The 19337-nt window shown below is 38.1% G+C and overlaps 1 protein-coding gene across 2 annotated transcripts in view; it reads right to left on the bottom strand.

Moving 5' to 3' along the window:
- Positions 1-7021: 7021 nt before the first annotated feature.
- ZEB1 (zinc finger E-box binding homeobox 1) overlaps positions 7022-19337 on the bottom strand; it is a gene marked incomplete at its 5' end in the record, with an annotated part of 96756 nt that continues 84440 nt past the window's right edge. For both annotated transcript variants that reach the window (XM_081344451.1, XM_081344452.1), the window contains 4 exons: positions 7022-9492; positions 10798-10978; positions 14374-16160; positions 17134-17239. In XM_081344451.1, coding sequence (XP_081200577.1) covers positions 8933-9492; positions 10798-10978; positions 14374-16160; positions 17134-17239 — 2634 coding nt within the window. In that variant the 3' untranslated portion in view covers positions 7022-8932. The remainder of the gene's footprint in view (positions 9493-10797; positions 10979-14373; positions 16161-17133; positions 17240-19337) is intronic.

Below are 19337 nucleotides of genomic sequence, written 5' to 3'. Positions count from 1 at the left end.
TTAGAGGAACGACTAAGAGACTGGCTCGTCTGTGGCCTTCGAGACAGAACCCTCCAGCAGAGAATGTTTGCTAGACGCAATCTCACATTCTCCGAGGCACAGGACGAGGTCATGGCTGACGAAGCTGCCGGGGGTGCAGTGCAGACAGTTCAGCCCACCAAACCTTCAAAGGTTGAAGATTCCATTCATCTTGAGGTCGCCAAATGCGTTGGAGAATCGTCAGAAGATGAAAAACCCGAAATCAACAAGCTCCAAAGGCAACCAAATGCGCAAAACCGCAGCAACCACCAACGACAGAACGATTACAAGGCAGTTCTCTTACCTAGATGTAAGGGGTGCGGAGGCAACCATCTTCGCGCCAATTGCAGATTTCGCTCGGCCATGTGTAGAGCTTGCGGAAGGACTGGCCACATCACGGTGGTTTGCTGAGCCCGCCAGAGAGACAGGCCACCCAAACACCAGTCAGAGGAACCGACTAGGAGAGGTACTGGGGCCCAGGGTTCAGTTAGTGTGGGGCTGGAGGGAGGGCGACTGGTCAGAAGACACATCGACCAATTCAGGCTATTCCATCTTTAACCATGGGGGGTGAGTTATTACTCCCCGTAGATAGGGCTTGCAACTTGGGTGTCCTCCTGGATTCACAGCTCAGTCTGGAAGATCATATAGGAGCTGTGACCAGGGGGGCTTTTGCTCAGGTTGGCCTGGTGTGCCAGTTGTGACCCTATCTGGACCGGGATGCCCTGCGAACAGTCACTCATGCGCTCGTGACCTCTTGTATAGACTACTGCAATGCTCTGTACATGGGGCTGCCCTTGAGGACCACTCGGAGGCTTCAACTGGTGCAGAATGCGGCCGCGCGAGTTGTGATGGGGGTCTCCCAATACTCCCATGTAACACCTCTACTCCGCGAGCTGCATTGGCTTCCAGTTGCCCTCCGGGTGAGATTCAAGGTGCTGGTGATTACCTATAAAGCCCTAAATGGCATGGGTCCGGATTACTTACGGGAGCACCTGCTGCCGGCATCAACTTCCCTTCGTCCTGTGCGCTCCCATAGAGAGGGCCTCCTCAGGGTGCCGCCGGTCAGAGAGTGCTGGCTGACAGCCCCCAGGGGGAGAGCATTCTCTGTGGGCACACCAGCCCTTTGGAATCAATTACTGGTTGAGCTCCGGATGGCTCCTGACCTTCGCTCTTTCCGCCGTGATCTGAAAACTTACCTATTTGAACAAGCCGGCCTGGTCTAATGGGTTTGGGGTATTTTAATTAGTAATTTTTTATTATTTATTGTAATGGGCTAGTTCTATTTAATCTTATTTTTAACTTTTGTATATTGTATTTTTATTGTATTTTTATTGCCCTGTACACCGCCTGAGTCCTTCGGGAGAAGGGTGGTATAGAAATTAAATAATAATAATAATAATAATAATAATAATAATAATAATAATAATTATTATTATTATTATTATTATTAATAATAATAATAATAATAATAATAATAATAATAATAATAATAATAACAACAACAACAACAACAACAACAACAACTACTACTACTACTACTCAGGAAAAGGTTTCCAGAACGGTCACTAAGTGAGGACTGTGGCATAAGTCCCTCCCGAGGTCCTCAGACTGGTACCCAAGCCAGCCCACACCAGAACCACCAGGGTTTTCCCTTCTCAGCAGAAGTTGAATATGAGGAAGAACCAGGAAGCTCGGAAGTGCAACATTGAACCCCTGACCAGGCGAGCCAGCCGAATCTCAGCAACCACTGTGCCTACTCTGCAGAACAGACTGACTCTGGGGTGGGCCAACCTGGTGAGGCCAGCCAGAGCATTTCAATCCCCCTGGACGATGGAGCACAAGGGGACATGGGTCTACCCAGCCCACTGGGTAAGCTGGTAGACTACAAAGCGAGGGGAACTCCAAGGTGTTCCTCCAGGCCACACAAACCTCTGGCATATCTCACAGACTATATTGTAAAATAAAGTGATGTATAGTGTTGTGACAATTGTACCACTACCTACAGAAATTGGGGCATTTTGAAACTGCCTGTACTGCTTGTAAGCATGTTCATGAGACGTTGTTTAATCTCATTGTAGTCCTTACTGCATTGGCAAGCTGTTTAGCCGTTGTTTAATCTCATTGTAGTCCCTACTACAATGGCACGTCTGTAAAGGTCGCCTAATGTCATCTTAGCCACCTTGAATTTATAGCATTATTAATTATTATTTTTGTTATTATTTTATTATGGTTGTTGGGAGTGATTCATAAGTTTTGACTGCTGTTAAGCTTATTTAGGGGTATTATAGCCTGATGTTAGGAGGGAGGGGTGTTATGTACTGGGCTTGTGGTACTACACTACGTGCGTTGCTGGAGAGCTAACGGCTCTCCAGCAACCCAGACAGGCCGTCTCCAGTCCTGCAATTGGTCAGCGTGTGGGTTGAAACCTATTGGCTGCCACCTTAGGGCTAGGCTATATATTGTGGCTGGGGCGGCCCAAGCTCAAGTACAGTTCCAGCAAGAATAAAAGAATTAATTTCTCTGTACTCAGCCTTGTGTCATCATTCCTGCTCACCAGAGCCCACGACTTAACATAACACATGAAAAAAAAATGCATTTGAAAGGAAGCAACACTAACTTGTACCTGTTAAATTCAATGTGGATGGCTGGCAAATTGCAACTGAGAAAGCATCAACCTCAGTGTTTTTTGTTTTTTTTAACGGGATTGGATTACTCACATGAGAGTAATCACAGCTACAAGATTTTGCATTTTAAGTGTGATTGTAATAACAAATGTGATAGACAAATTAGCTTATTAAATCACATTATGGTGTGTTTCAGTAAACACTGCATTTGGATATAGATATGGCATGGCAAAACACTCTCAAAAACAAAATGTTAAAATAGGGGAAAATAATGAAAAGGACTAGGAGTGACATAATAGCAGTTATCCAAAATCTAAGGGGCTGCTGCAAGGAGGGGGGGTGTCAACACCTGGAATAATACATCCAGTTTTGATCACCACATTATCAAAAGGATGTTGAGACTTAGGAAAAAGTGCAGAGAAGAGCAATTAAGATGATTAAAGGCCTGGAGAGTAAAACATTTGAAGAACAGCTGCAGGACTTGGATTTGGCTAGTGTAAAGAAAAGAAGAAATAGGGGTGACATAATATCAGTCTTCTAATATTTGTCACAAAGAAGAGGGAGTCAAGCTATTCTCCAAAGCACCCAAAGGCAGGACAAGAAGCAATGGATGGAAACTAATCAAGGAGAGAAGCAAACTAGAACTAAGGAGAAATTTCCTGACAGTAAGAACAATTAATCAGTGGAACAACCTGCCTCTCGAAGTTGTGGGTGCTCCAACACTGGCAGTTTTAAAGAAGAGATTGGTGTACCATTTGTCTGAAATGGTATAGAGTTTCCTGCCTGAGCAGGGGGTTGGACTAGAAGATCTCCAAGATCCCTTCCAACTCTTATTATTCTATTCTATTCTATTCTATTCTATTCTATTCTATTCTATTCTATTCTATTCTATTCTATTCTATTCTATTCTATTCTATTCTATTCTATTCTATTCTATTCTAGGAATGAATGAATGAATGAATGAATGAATGAATGAATGAATGAATCAATCAATCAATCAATCAATCAATCAATCAATCAATTTATCAATCTAAACTTCTGGACTGCTATTCCTTTTTGGCCTGTGATGTTGTGGAGAAGAGGAAAAGTATATTTTTATCTGAAGGCAAGGGAAACTTGATCATTCAAAGTTACAATAGCACTGAAAAAAGTGACATAATCATTTTTCACAATTATGATATTTGCAGTATCTTCATGATCACATCATGCATCAAAATTCAGATCCTTGGCAACTGGCATGTGTTTATGACAGGCAGTGTCCAGATCATGTGCTCATCTTTTGCAACCTTCTTACAAATAAAGTAAATTGGAAGCGAGGTTAATAACTTAATAACTGTGTTACTAACTTAACAACTGCAGTGATTCACTTAACAACTGTGGCAAGAAAGGTCAAAAATGGGGCAAAAATAACAACAGCTGTCTCACTTAGCAAAGGAAATTTGGGATTCGATTTTGGTTGTAAATCGAGGGCTATCTATATTTTAAATTGGCATTTAAGAAACCTAATGTCGCCTTCTTGGGATAAAGATAAAATATTGGTATTTGGGAGTAAAGAATGATTTTTATATTCTGGAAGGTACAGATGAGGCATGACTATACGTGGTCCTTGACTTACAATCATTTGTTCAACCATTTGAATTGACGGTTTTGAATGGTGGTTATGACCAGTGGTTATGGTTATGACCAGTTCTGGATGTTCCATGGTCGCATGATCATGATCTGAGCACTTGGCAACTGGCTCAGTCATGACTCATTGCAGTGCTCCATGATCATGTAATTACTGTTTGAAAACTTCCTTGAAAGCTTCTCCAGAAAATCAGTGGGGAAGCTGGCAGACTTTGCAAGTCATCGGAGTCTGTCCCCCACCAGACATCAGCCCCTCTGTGTCATGCTATCCCCTTGTTGAACCTTCATCATACCCCCACACATCCCCTTGTATCCTCCTGACTCTTGCTTTGTGCTTCTACACCCAGCAACAGGTACTTACATGCCTGACAGCCTGTTTGCAAACCACTTGGAACTTGCAAATTCCTGCTGGTTTCCTATGGATTTGACTGTAGGAGGCTGGCAGGAAGTTGCCTCATCTAATTACTGTGGGATTCAGTTAACAACTGCAACCAGAATAGTGATTGTGATTGTACCTTATGACTGCACTGCAGTCCCAATTGCCTGTCGTGGTTGAGATTATCTATAAGCAGTTATAAATGAATGCTTCGGAAGTACCTACTGAAGTGATATACATACAACAGTTGGTGCTGGTGAAATGGATGAATAGTGAGGGTCCGTCCAATGAGATGGTGGAGGAAAGATGTCTAAGATGAGATTCTAGGGATGGACTAGTGAGGGCTTTATTGAAACTAAGAAAGTACTGTGGGGCTTAGTTTGCCATTCCAGGAAAAGGGGAACCAAGTGTTAAGTGTGGCTCTTAAGCACTTTCCTAGGACTGGGACACCATGGACTCAGACTGCTCTTGACATATGGCAGTAAGACTGTTTCCATCCATAATATAATGGGTGGGTGAATAGATCTGGCAGGTAGTATCGACACTAGGCGGGGCAACTATGGTGTACTTTCCTGAATTTCAGGGTCTTGTAATTATTATTTTACATAGCCTCATATAACCAGATATTCCAATTACACAGAATATATATTTTCTAGTTCAGGTTAGCTAATTGTATCCTTCAGGACAGTGAAATCTTAGCCATGTTTTGCTATACTGCCATTATTATTGATGCATAGATTCTTGACTGCAATGACTTTAGCAGCTGTGTGCAAACTTATGATCTTGAAAGGTGTTTTACTCATAGCACCCCATTTCAAGCTAAGTTCAAAGCAGTTGCTTCAGCCTTACTGATAGTGTTTTGACTATGCTTGAAGCAATACTTCATACTTGAAGCAATACTTCATACTTGAAGTAGTACTGTTTTGAGCTCTGAACAATTCTGAAATGGTGATGTTTCTGGCAGGATCAGTAGAGCCTACTTTTTATGTTATCACTAATTGTTAGTAAAAGGGACGTGGTGGCTCAGTGGGTTAGGACGCTGAGCTTGTCGATCAGATGGTCAGCAGTTTGGCGGGTTGAAACCCGAGTGCCGCATAGCAGAGTGAGCACCTGTTACTCATCCCAGCTTCTGCCAACCTAGCAGTTCGAAAGCATGTAAAAATGCAAGCAGAAAAATAGGGACCACTACGGTGGGAAGGTAAGTGTTCCGTGCGCCTTTGGCGTCTAGTCATGCCAGCCACATGACCATGGAGACGTCCTCGGACAAGCGCTGGCTCTTCGGCTTTGAAATGGAGATGGCCCCTAGATTGGAAATGACTAGCACGCATGTGCAGGGGAACCTTTACCTTTACCTAATTGTTAGTAAATTTCTAATACTCTTAGCATTTGAAATTAACAAAATTTCTGAAGTATGCAAAAAGTAGAGGATAATATACATTCCAATGGAAGAGAATATTTGTAGCTCAGGATTGAATGTGGGTCCTTGGTGTCCTTTGAGCTTGGTTGTTTTCTTGCAGATGTTTCATTATCCAATTAGGTAATATCATCAGTGCTAGAAGGGAATGAAGTTTACTTTCTGTTTATATATGTCTACAAACAACTAAACGGTAAATAACAGCCTAATCAAGAAACTACCAAGACAACTCCCACCAGTACTAATAGGGCAAGCCATTTTATATATAAACAGAGACCAAACCCCACTCCCCTCTAGTACTGAAAATGTTACCCAGTTGGATAATGAAACTTCTGCAAGAAAATATCCAAATTCAGAGAGCATCAGGGACCTCATAGTATACATTTTTGGAGGTTGCAGAATTCCTGGCAATGTAAGTACAATCTCTGCAGCATCTGTGGATCTGCTTTTACTATTTCAAATATGAGCAATCCATAGCTGCACGCTTTATAGGGACAGCTTTGTTATTCTAGGGTGGCAAAAATCAGGATGACTAGTAGCAAATTCTCTAACTAATAAAATGTTTTAAGAGGCATAAGCTGTAGTGCAAAAAGGTTTATGCCTTTTAATACAATTTGTAAATTAGATAAAACACTACCAGACTTTTTGATTTATAGCAAATGCACACACACAAACATATTTCCTCTGGTATAAACAAGCTTGGATGATTGTCCACTTGGCTCACTTCTGTGGAATTCAGTGAAAATGTTCTCATTATGAGGAAAACTTCATGCTTTTTTCTTAGAAGAAAACCTTCTCCCTACCCATAGTAGCTGCTAGGTAAGGCAGGGAGTACTTTGGGAGCAGTAAGGGGGAAAGGAATTCGGTGATTGTTGTTTGAATAAAACCTCAGTGACATCCCATAGAAATATATCAAAGGATAAATTTCATTACCACAATAATGACAGTAAATCAGGCTTATTGATGCTTTTTTTATTGTGAGATGGGGAGTCTGGTAAAAAACTAGAAAATGACCATGATATAACAAGGAACTTAAAAAAAATGAAGCTTCAGATTTGTAACTCACATATATGAATACAGGAACAAATTGGCACAGAAATGTTAAACATTGTTCCCACACTGTCTAGAAGATTATTCTAGCTCGGTTTCCTTAACAAAATGAGTGTTTTATGGTAAGGTTAATAAAACTGCAGAGCATCATGCTATTTAGTCATACAGTGAATTTCAAAAATTTAAGAGCTTTATACTAAAAACTGGGAAAAGATGAAATGAATTGATTGCAATTGTAAATTGATACATTCCCATTTTAATTCTTCTCTTCTACAGTCCAAGGCAAGTATAAATGTTAACATAACACTGTTAAATCAAATCTCAATGCAAGAGAACCAATTGCCTCTCTACTTTAAATCTTATCAACTTTCCAAATTTTCATACTAAAATATATTATTGTATTAATACAAACTACTGTATTATACACTACTGTGTAATAAATAAAGAAATATAAAAATAAGACACATAAATATAAAAGTTTTCTAAACCTAAAAGGTACATATGTCAGTAAGAAGGGTATTAATACTGCCAGGTTTGAAAACATACAGTACAAAATGTTGCACAGATCTAAATCTAAAAGAAAGAAAATAATACTGATAGGTTAAATCAGCTAACATTGTCAATAAATGAGGTCCAGAATAACTAACATTTGGAAACATATGAGCCCAATAATATATTATGTATTTGTCTGAAATAAAGTGAGCCAATATAATAGATTAGAAATTTCCCTTCATAATTATTGTAGAGAAATTCTCCAAATAAGTAATGAAAAAGCAACAGCTAAGAGTGAAGAATTACTTTATGAAATGTACCAGTGCTTTTACTTCTCTGATGGCTGGGGTTTTTTTTTTGTCTCATGATTTAGTTTACTGAAATTTAATACAAATCAACAAATGCTAGTTATTATAGGCCACACATTGGAGAAAGGCTAGTCAAAGCCTTTAAAAATACTGAGAAATGGCACTTACAGCACACAGGGTCTTGCATAAGGCCAAAAGAGATTCAAAGCTTCATGTTATATCCTTCATATTTTTTACTACACACTCCAGACACAATTACAAACACTGATTTTGACAACTTGGCTGTCCTCACCAGTATTAACACTGTTAGTCCCTGTAATCAGAAACCCACCACAATCTTTCTTTTCAAACTATACTTTCAATCACATGAGTAAACTTCAGTCCTTCTATCAGCTGCTCCCTTAAGGCTAACAATACACTTTAAATGAGAACATGTTCTACTAACAACATCTAAATGTTATAAACTGCTACCTTCTAAGCTGAATTTACAAAGGTAGTCAAACACTGTTTGGAACTGTGTCATATCTTTCTGCTTAAGGGAAGTCTGTAGTGCAGAAATTCTCACATTTTAAACATATAATAAAATACTGAAGCGGAATTAGCAGAATTGTTTCACTGATAAAATAAAATAATAAAAAAGAACATACATCTCTCCCAATTGTACAATCAAAATATTAAACAAAAAAATACTGATGGTAACAAATTGATGTCCAACACATACCAAATGTTTCCTGTAACATGTTAACCTATTTGCTTCCAGAGTCGTCATTTTCTTCCAATCTGTTTCGGGTCACAAACTTGTTCTTAAATTTGAAAACTGTGAAAAATTACTAGATTTGAGATTCAGGCACACCTGGATATATATATTTTTTATATTTTCTGTTTTTTTTAAATTTTTGTTACACAGTAGTGAACAGGAATCACAGTGCACAGACTACTGTGCTTCCATAAAAAGCATGTAGAGTATAGAACAACTTTCATTACTAATTGAGATTCTTTCTCTGTGTAAAAATCTCTGCATCAGTTAAACTTTATTTGTTGCTACCTCTGGCATTAGCTCCTCTTTTAATATAATTTCTGGTTTAATACTGTTTCCTTCATTTACGGCTTCTTCGTCCTTCATGCTTTCTTCAGTTATTTCCTCTTCTTCCTCCTCCTCCTCCTCTTCCTCCTCCTCTTCTTCCTCTTCCTCCTCTTGTAATTTTCCACGTTCTTTTTCTTTTTCCTCCATCTCTTTGTCTTCCTCTTCTTCCTCTTTTTCACTATCTTCTTCCTCTCTTGTGAAGCTTTCTCTCTCATCAAAGTCAAGCTGTGAGGGAGAAGCTCCGGGCCTTGCATGCTCATTCTCCAGGTGCTCCTGTGCAGATCCTTCTAGTTCTGTGCTGTCACGTTCCTCAGCTTCCCTTTTACAATAGGAGTAGCGATGATTCATGTGCTGAGAGTAAGACCCCGAGTGAGAAAAGCGTTTGCCACATTTGTCACATTGATAGGGCTTCTCTCCAGAGTGCAGTCGCATGTGTTCAATTAAATGATGCTTATGTTTAAATGCCTTTTTGCAGATTCCACACTCATGAGGTCTTTTACCTGAAAAATAAAAATAAAGATTATTTCCAAGCTCCTTGGAGTATATTTTGCTTGAATGGGAACTTGCTCATTGCACCTATACAGCTGAATTTTTAAAGGGAATCTCAAAGACAAATTAATTCATCAGAAGTCAAAAGTGGGGTACTATTCTCAACAACTGTTACGAGAGGCCCCTTCTTGACTTCTCATCACAAATATCAGGACAGAGTGAGAATTGGTAGATTTGTTCTTATAGAATGTAAATAGGATTTGGTGCTTTGTAATTCTATCATAGGTATCACACTGAGATTAGCAGACTGTTAAGTTTTCCAAAAGTTCTAAATAAGGATCTGCGAGGGTGCGTAAGTTATATAAACAGATACATAATTCCTAAGGAAAAAGTATGGGTTTTTAAGTGGAAAATTAATGTCATTTTATCTTAGTAGTGAGATGGGGACAATAATAATGATGGAAAATATTAGTTCATAAAATCAAACAACTGTTAGCAAGTTATTGACTCTGTTTTCTGACCACAGACTTAATAAGTTAAGGATTCCATGTCTTTTAAAAATATGAATAGCTGACAAATAACCTCTTATAATTAATATTAGCATAAACTTCATCCCCATGCTGTCCATCTCAATCTGGTTTTTATATAGTTCTAAAATTTTAATGTGCATGGTTTAAATATTTTAATTATTTTTCTATTTGTCTTTTTATTAATCTATAAGCTGCACAAATTTGTCTTATAGGGGTGACGGGCAACATAAAAAATTAATGAAATAAATAATTAAACTAATTATTGGAAATTGATGATAAAGCTATGCTAATAGCTAATACGAAACTGGAAATTATACTACAGCTTTTATTCCTGTGCAGGATTCAAACATGAATTAGATTTGTGCCATGATCCATCTTTTACAAAAGGAAGTCCATGTGAATGAGAACTTACTTTTTCACTTTATGTTGTTTCTTTCTATAATTTTTGGCTCATTTTTTCTAATCCTTTCCTTGCTCTAGATGTGAAGGGGTCCAACATGTGAGCCAAAAATGTGGATGTCCCAATCACATCTCAATTATCTAAAACAGCTCAACAGTTACTTCCTCTGCTTTACCCTCCTTAATAGAGAAAGTATTTGCAATATTCTGTCTCTAAAGTATAACTTAAATTAATGAATTAGTTACAAATTGTTCCATTTTTTCAAAAATGTTTCAGACTAGCAAGGAAAATGTCCTTACAATCCTCTGAATCTATGATCAATACAAATATGTATCTGGCAAAGTCTCGAATTAAAGATTTGGTGACTTCGTTTTGTGTTCACATACCTGTATGTTCATATTTATGCCTTAAAAGTGAGCTACTCTTCTGGAATATTTTGTCACACAAATCACATGCATACATTCCATTTTCTGTTTTTCTCATCTTCTTCTTCGGTGGTGTAGAATCAGAATCATTTTGATCCTCTACATTTGATATTCCTTCTGAGCTAGTGTCATGTCTTTCATCCTAAAAAAATCAAGGGACAGAATTCTTAATCTGTTAAAATATAATGTTGCTAATAGGCTATGCAATAAAAAACAAAATCAATGTTTACTGTACTTTGGTATCTCATTTAATCTCAACTATGACATATCCAGAAATACTGCTCTGTTAATAGCTGAAATGGCATGAATATATGCATCTCAGAATAAGAGATATTTATGTTTAACACTAATAGAAAAACTGTTGGTAAGTCTAGTGTAAAATAAAGGTTTCTGTAAGAAAAAAATATGTAGATTGAAAAATGCCAAAGGGAGTTTCATTTATGTCTTGTAAACAATAATATTTATACCCTAACGATCATTACTATGACAGGCAGTCCTCATTTAGTAATTCCCTATTAAATGACTATTCATAAATACCATGGTGATAAATGGTAATATTTTTTCCCACCAATGTGTGCAATTATATTCAAATTTGTGTCCGACAATACATACCAGAACAAGAGCAATGCTAGTGGTGCTGCACAACAGAACTTCATCTAAATGAGATGGTTTAGAGCAGGGGTCCCCAACCCCAGTCAGTGGACCAGCAACTGGGCTGCACAAACAAGCAAAGGCCCATCCGCCGGATGCAGGCAGCATACAAAAATATGCCCCCTCCAATCCATGGAAAACCTTTCTCCATGGAACCAGTCCCTTGGGCCCAAAAGGATGGGGGCCGCTGGTTTAGAGAATTTTATCTAATCAAATATCTTTGCAAATATCTCCTATCACATGGTTTGTTTAGCTACCATGGTACTTTGCAATCATTTTTCCAGAATTAATTTTGATTGCCTGCTCTGTTCCAACAATACCAACAAGCTTAAAAAAACTTTGTAACAGTTTTTTAAGTAATGTGACCAGAGCAAGTGAATTTTCCTTAGCAATTAAATTTACATTTAGATTTGCATCAATTACATAATTATAGTAGCACTATGTCTGGATGGGTGGAAAATCTCAGTAATTTTTTATGATATTAAGAATCCCACAATGAGGAAAATGAAATATAGTCATTAGGAATAGCTTTCACACATATACATGAAGAACAAGTGACAACAGGTCCATGTATAAAGAAAAAGCTATGAGTTTGTAAGATTACTAACAATATCAGTCCACATCAAACAATTATATAGGAGCAGACATCTGTCTTTTTGCCTTTTAGCAAGACAAGAGTATTCTGGATGGCTTCTGTATAGACCAGAGGTCCCCAACCTTTTGGGCATCAGGGACCGGTTTTGTGGAGAGAGGTTTTTCTGTGGACCAGAGGGTGCGTGGTTTTGTGTGTTGCCTGTGGATGGGGCTTTGCTTGTTTATGCAGCCCGGTTGCTGGCATGCTGTGGCCCGGTACTGGTCCAGGGACCAGGGGTTGGAGACCCCTGGTATAGACTATGTCTGCTTTGATTTTACTCAGCAGAACAGATTGGAGAAACAGGTGGACCCACATTTCCATCATCCTGAGGTAGCAAATCAATTTAGTTCTCAGCATTTGAAAGGCCACAGACTTCTCACCAGGCTATAGAGATTTCATATAAGTGGCAGCTTAACTGTACCTGTAAATCAGTCTAAAAGGAGAAGGGGAGGCATATTCACCGCCCTGAGTCCTTCGGGAGAAGGGCGGTATACAAATTAAATTAATAATAATAATAATAATTAATTGAGACTTCATCAACTTACTCCATATTGGGATGTCTATGACACATCTTACCAATCATCTTGCCACATCCCATTTAACACAATTACATTTGCTGGTCCCTATAATTCAGCCTTATTGACATTTTTTATCTGATTGGTAAGACAAGAAGACAATATTATGGATAAAATCAGAATGCTATGCCTACTGTGAAAACTTCATGAATATTTTTTAATGTTCAATCATGAGGCATGCTGAAAACTATTAAAGGGAAATATATGAAGCAGAGAACAACAAAGGGGGAGATGAAGAAGAGAACTCTAGGTAGACAAAAATAGCAACTAAAGGATTACTGCAGTAGCAAAAAGGTGGTAATACATTGCAACTATTCAAATGGAAACATTTTTCAATCATTTGTTCCAATAGCCCAAATAGGCAATACTTTAACAAAATGAAATTCAATTGTGAAAAAAGTAAGGTTCTGCATTTAGGCAGGACAAATCAAATGCACAGGTATAGTATAGGTGGTACCTTGCTCGATAGTAGTAACTGTGAGAGGGATCTTGGAGTCCTAGTGGACAATCACTTAAATATGAGCCAGCAGTGTGCTGCAGCTGCCAAAAAAGCCAACACAGTGCTAGGCTGCATTAACAGAGGGATAGAATCAAGATCACGTGAAGTACTAATACCACTTTACAATGCCTTGGTAAGGCCACACCTGGAATACTGCATCCAGTTTTGGTCACCACGATGTAAAAAAGATGTCAAGACTCTAGAAAGAGTACAGAGAAGAGCAACAAAGATGACTGGGGGACTGGAGGCTAAAACATATAGGGAACGGTTGCTGGAATTGGGTATGTGTAGTTTAATGAAGAGAAGGGTGAGGGGTGACATGATAGCAGTGTTCCAATATCTCAGGGGCTGCCACAAAGAAGAGGGAGCCAGGCTGTTCTCCAGAGCACCTGAGAGCAGGACAAGAAGCAATGGATGGAAACTAGTCAAGGAGAGAAGCAACCTAGAACTAAGGAGAAATTTCTTGACAGTTAGAACAATTAATCAGTGGAACAACCTGCCTCCAGAAGTGGTGAATGCTCCAACACTGGAGGTTTTTAAGAAGAGACTGGACAGCCATTTGTCTGAAATGGTATAGGGTTTCCTGCCTTAGCAGGGGGTTGGACTAGATGACCTCCAAGGTCCCTTCCAAATTATTATTATTATTATTATTATTATTATTATTATTATTATTATTAAATAAATATCCATCTTCAAAAATATTTGACATAGTATTTACTGATCCATCACTTTCATAAATTCAAAAATAATAGCATGCATCTTCAGAATTATATTTATATCTTTTCAGAAATATATTACTATGTAAAAATGCATGTTAGACATGTGTGTTATACTATTAAACATCCATTTAGACAGGTTCATAGAGAAGGCTGAAACAACGGCATCATCACTCTTGAAGTTTTGATTTGAGCTGTCCACTCTTGGTTGTAGGTTATGTGATATAATTAATGAACATCCAGGAAGCGATATGAAAGACCCTTATTTATAGAGTGTTCAGTATGACGTATTTACGCAGGAAGTCAAAATGTTTTAAACTTTATCAGCCACATGTGATTACTCAAAGTAGCATATAATAGCAAAACTAAGATTACATTTTCCACATCATGTCTGGTATTTTTTTGATAACATTGCTAATAAATTGAAATGGTCAAGATGTAAATGGATATAAATTTAGGTACCTGATTTCCATTGGCCTGCATCTGTTTTGGTGTTTCTTGAACTGTAGGATTAACTGTGGTTGAATAAGTATAAGCTACCTGTGGGATAAGAATGGTTTGCTTATTGGCAGCAAGAGCTCTTAGGCATGGAACACTGTTCTGGTCAGCAATGGCAACAATTGTAGGTAGCTGGGCAGTAACTGTAGGAATAGTAATATTAATGGGATTGGCACTTGGTGGGATTACATTTACAACTGGTTCTGAGTCTGTAATACTGCTATCCTTTTCTGGTTCTTTTTTTGCACAAGTTAAGTTCAAAGGTTCTTCCTGAACAGAATATGCACTGTTCTGGTAAACACTAGTAGATCGTTCCAATGATTCTCCATGTTGCTTTGGTAATGAAAGGTCAAGAGGTTCTATTTGTGGCTCTTCCTGGACACTCTCGTTAAGGTACAAGAAACCCTGTGCATTTCTAGATGAAGAGAGGTTAAGGGGTGATGGGGATGGTGTGTTATGCTGCGAGCCAGTGTGAGCTGATCCTGCTGATATATTCTGTGGTTTATTGGTTTTAAGAGGACTTACAGCATTAGACTGGCTGTCCTGGGGTTCATTTTCAGCTGTAGGTCCAATGCGGTCCTCATTAGAGGTTTTTAATTTATCAGGTTCAGGGGAAGACTGTCCAGATGACGGTAGAGAAATCTGGCCAGCTTGCATTTTTTCAAACCACTTTTTAACAACATCCAATGGCAAATTGACTGAATCAGCAATTTTGGAGAGCTCATCTGAGCTTGGTTGTGCATTTAATGCATAGTAGGCTTTAAGGAGGGATAAAAGGTTTTTTAAAGGAGGTTGACCAGGAGATGGGTTAACCTCCCCTGCTTCTGATAAAGCAGATGGTTCAGACTTCTCAACTTCTGCACCACTGAGCTGAGGTGGCTGAGTGGAATTTTTGTTATCATGGTGCTTTGATTCTTGAAGTGCTTTAGCTTCTTCTGGACAGTCATCATGAAAAAGGCAAGTGCTATCATTGGTTTCTCTTTCAAAACTTTTTTCTTTTTCAGACTTCACTCTGAGATCTTCTGGTAGCTTCTCAGTTTTGCAGTTGTTACTTGGGGCAGAGTTTTCTTTTTTCAGATTCTGTGGCATAACCTGAAGAGGGGTAGGTTGCTCCAAACTGTAATTAATGATAATTTTGGTTGTCCCATCTTGATCAACCAAAGGAAGACTGATAGCTGAAATAAGGGAATGTCCAGCTTGTTGTAGGGGTGCAGTGTTGATTGTTTCTTGTTCTTTGGATGTAAGGTTGGCATGACTATTCTCCAATACTTGCCTTATCACATTACCATCAACCGCAACTTTAAGTACATTTTGAATGTCACTTAAGTTGATGCTTATTGGAGATACCAGACCAACAGTTGGCAAAACAACAGCTTGCACCACGCCCTGAGTAGAACTGGTTGCCTGTAATGGGCTACCACCACTAAATACCCCATTTTGCAAAGGGTTGATTCCTGATGCAACTACTATAGGTTTGAATTCATAATCCACAGGTTCGGTTTTAATTTGGTTTACAGGGAGTTGTTCTTGTAACGGCTTATTTTCTATCTTTTGTCGTACTTGTGGTCTTGTTGGGCTACCCGGAGATGCAGAAAGAGAAGGAGAAGAGCACTGAGATGTCTTGATCCCTGATCGTGCTCGGCCATTCACAGGCACCATCCCAATACATTTCTTACTGCTTATGTGGGAGCTGTAGGAACCAGAATGGGAAAAACGTTTCTTGCAGTTTGGGCACTCATATGGCTTCTCTCCTGGATATATACATATATAAAAAAGAAACATTATAATGTAGAAATGTTACTTATACTTAAAAGTTATGGGATGGATTTACAAAATCAATACTGAAATAGTTCTATGAATAAAAAAATGCATTCCAGACGAGGAAGGAAGCCCCTATCCCCCGATACCTATATAGCAACAGCTTCAGATTTCCAGATATAGAATTAATATAGGTTGATTGATATGTTATTCAAAATTTATAATCGACACAACCCAACTCTTACCCTCTAAAAGGAATGGTATTTACACATTCACAGCTCGCCTTCTTTCTACTGATAATGAAAGCATTCCCAATTTTTCTGCAAAGGATCTCTATTTCTTGCATTTATGCAACATGTACATTGCATAAAATACCTTCAAAAACACCAATTTATTCTCTGGCCTTTTGAATATAAATAGTTCAACTGAACCGGCAATGTAATATGGTATACACGCCTCAAAACATTTTACATGGTAATAAGACAAATGAATGATACACTGTAGGCATAGTTCTCATTCTGTGCTGGAGGCAAGGAAATCGCTGAAAGGAAAACTATGTCAAAGCATTTTACATTATGCAAATACATATACATGGATTAATACTAATCATTTGGACAAGAAGGTAAACAACTGGTATATATGAAATTTCTGTGAATTAATATAACTTTTCTAGAAGAAAATTAGAGTGCAAATATAAAATAGCCCATGCATAGACACTATATTTTGATTCAGTTCAATTATTAAATGTAAAAGCAACAATAAGTTAACCCATAAAGTGATAAGATTAAACTACTTCAATATTGTTCAGTAAATCTGAATACTTAACTTTATATTTAATTTTATTTATACAATTTTATTCTATTTTAACTATTCACTGAAAAATCATACTCAAAATAGACAAAATTTAAGCTATGACACAAAGGTTAAAAATATGTACGCTGACAAACAAAATACCAGAATATTTACCACTGTGGATTCTTAAGTGTTCCTTTAAGTGATGTTTATATTTGAAAGCTTTTCCACATTCAGTGCACTTGAATTTTCGATTACCACTAGATTGTGTCACATGTCTCTGTAAGACAAAATATGAAAGTTAATCAGAAGACTAAACAGGAATAATGAAGTCTGTATGTGAGGAGAAACCTCTCATTTATAAGATACGGTGAATTTTAACAGAGTTAAAAATCATTAGATGATTGAAGATATTGCTTGTGAATAAAGAACAAGAAGGAAACCAGGTGACTCCCATTAGGTAAACAAGCCACAAAAATCACTTTATCCTTTATCTGAATTTCAGACAAAGATGGTTTTGCCATTTTACAGGCTTAGGAAATTCTATAAGGCATACTGTTATCTATAAAGAATCTGAATGAAGAAACATTATAAATATTATAGAAACATTATTTTTAATTATATAGAATAGAATAGAATAGAATAGAATAGAATAGAATAGAATAGAATAGAATAGAATAGAATAGAATAGAATAGAGCAGAGCTGGAAGGGCCCTTGGAGGTCTTCTAGTCCAGACCCCTGCTTAAGCAGGAGAACCTATACCATCTCAGACAAATGACTGCCTATCCGCTTCTTAAAAAACTCCAGTAATGGAGCGCCCATGATTTCTGGGGGCAAGGTATTCCACTGGTTAGTTGTCCTCACAGTCAGGAAGTTTCTCCTTAATTCCAGGTTGCTTCTATCTTTGATCAGTTTCCAACCATTTTTTCTTGTCCTACCCTCTGGTGCTTTGGAGAATAATGTGACCCCCCTCTTCTTTGTGTTAGCCCCTCAAATACTCTAATACTGCTATCATGTCTCCTCTATTTCTTCTTTTCTTTAGATTAGCTAAACCCAAGTCCTGCAGCCGTTCTTCATATGTTTTAGTCTCCAGGCCTTTGATCATCTTAGTTGTTGTTCTCTGATTTTTTTCCAAACTCTCAACACCTTTTATGTGATATGGTGACCAAAATTGGTGCAGTATTCCAGGTGTGGTCTTACTAGGGTTTTATAAAGCGGTACTAATACCTCGTGTGATCTTGATTCTATGCCTGTGGTTATACAACCCAGGATTATATTAGCTGCTGCACACTGCTGGCTCATGATTAAGTGATCGTCCACTAGGACTCCAAGGTCCCTCTCACACTTATTTTTTTTAAGCCAGGTCTGGCCCAATTTGTACTTGTACCTTTGATTTTTCCTGCCTAAATGTAAAACTTTGGGCTTTTATGATCACATTTTTAAGAGTTTCCCACACTTTGTGGTTTGTTTTCTGCTTTAAGATTTTCATCCATGGGATCTTTCCTAGGTTCCCTCTGAGTTTGTTAAAGTCAGCTCTTTTGAAGTTCAAGACACTGGTTTGATTGTTTTTTGTTGCTAGTGTTTGTGTTATATTAAATTCCAGTATGACATGGTCACTTTTGCCCAAGATTCTGGCAACTTCAACTTTCTCTATCACTTCTTCTCTATTAATTAGAATTAAATCCAGTATGGCTTTATGTCTAGTTCCCTCCTCCACCTTTTGCATGACAAAGTTGTCGGCTAGGTTGGTTAGGAATCTGTTTGATCTCCCACTAGCTGCAGAGTTTGTCTCCCAGTTGATATCTGGATAATTGAAGTCTCCTATTATTATTGTGGTATGGTTCCTTACATACATTTGTTAACTGGTTGGCAAAGAGTTCATTTATTTCTTCTGATTGGTTGGGTGATCTGTAATATACACCTATGGTAATGTTACTCCCCCCCCTTTTATATTGATCCATATGCATTTTGGAGAGATTTTATCTTTGATTTCTGTAGATATGTAGTGTTCTCTTACATATAGTACAACTCCCCCTCCTTTTTGTAGACCTGTTTCTTTTGAACAATTTGTATCCATCCATCAAGTCCATTCTATTCACGGGTTTCGTCCCACCAAGTTTCTGTAATACCAACTACGTCATACCCTCCCTCGTGTACTGTTGCTTCTAGTTTGCCCTGTTTGTTCCCCAAGCTTTGAGCATTTGTTTATAAGCATTTAAGGTTTTTGTGCCTGTGCATGGGTATGTTTCCTGCACCTCCTGAATGTTTTTTTTTTTTTTCATCTCTGCCCACCTCATTGTTTGATTTGTTTTCTTGGGATTTATGATTGGTTTGGGGTTTTTGAGGTTCTGAAGATTGACCACCCTTTCCCCTCAAT

The sequence above is a fragment of the Vipera berus genome (genome assembly GCF_964194415.1).
Source record: "Vipera berus genome assembly, chromosome: Z".
NCBI classification, from domain to species: Eukaryota; Metazoa; Chordata; class Lepidosauria; order Squamata; family Viperidae; genus Vipera; species Vipera berus.
This window is presented reverse-complemented; position numbering and strand designations above follow the sequence as displayed.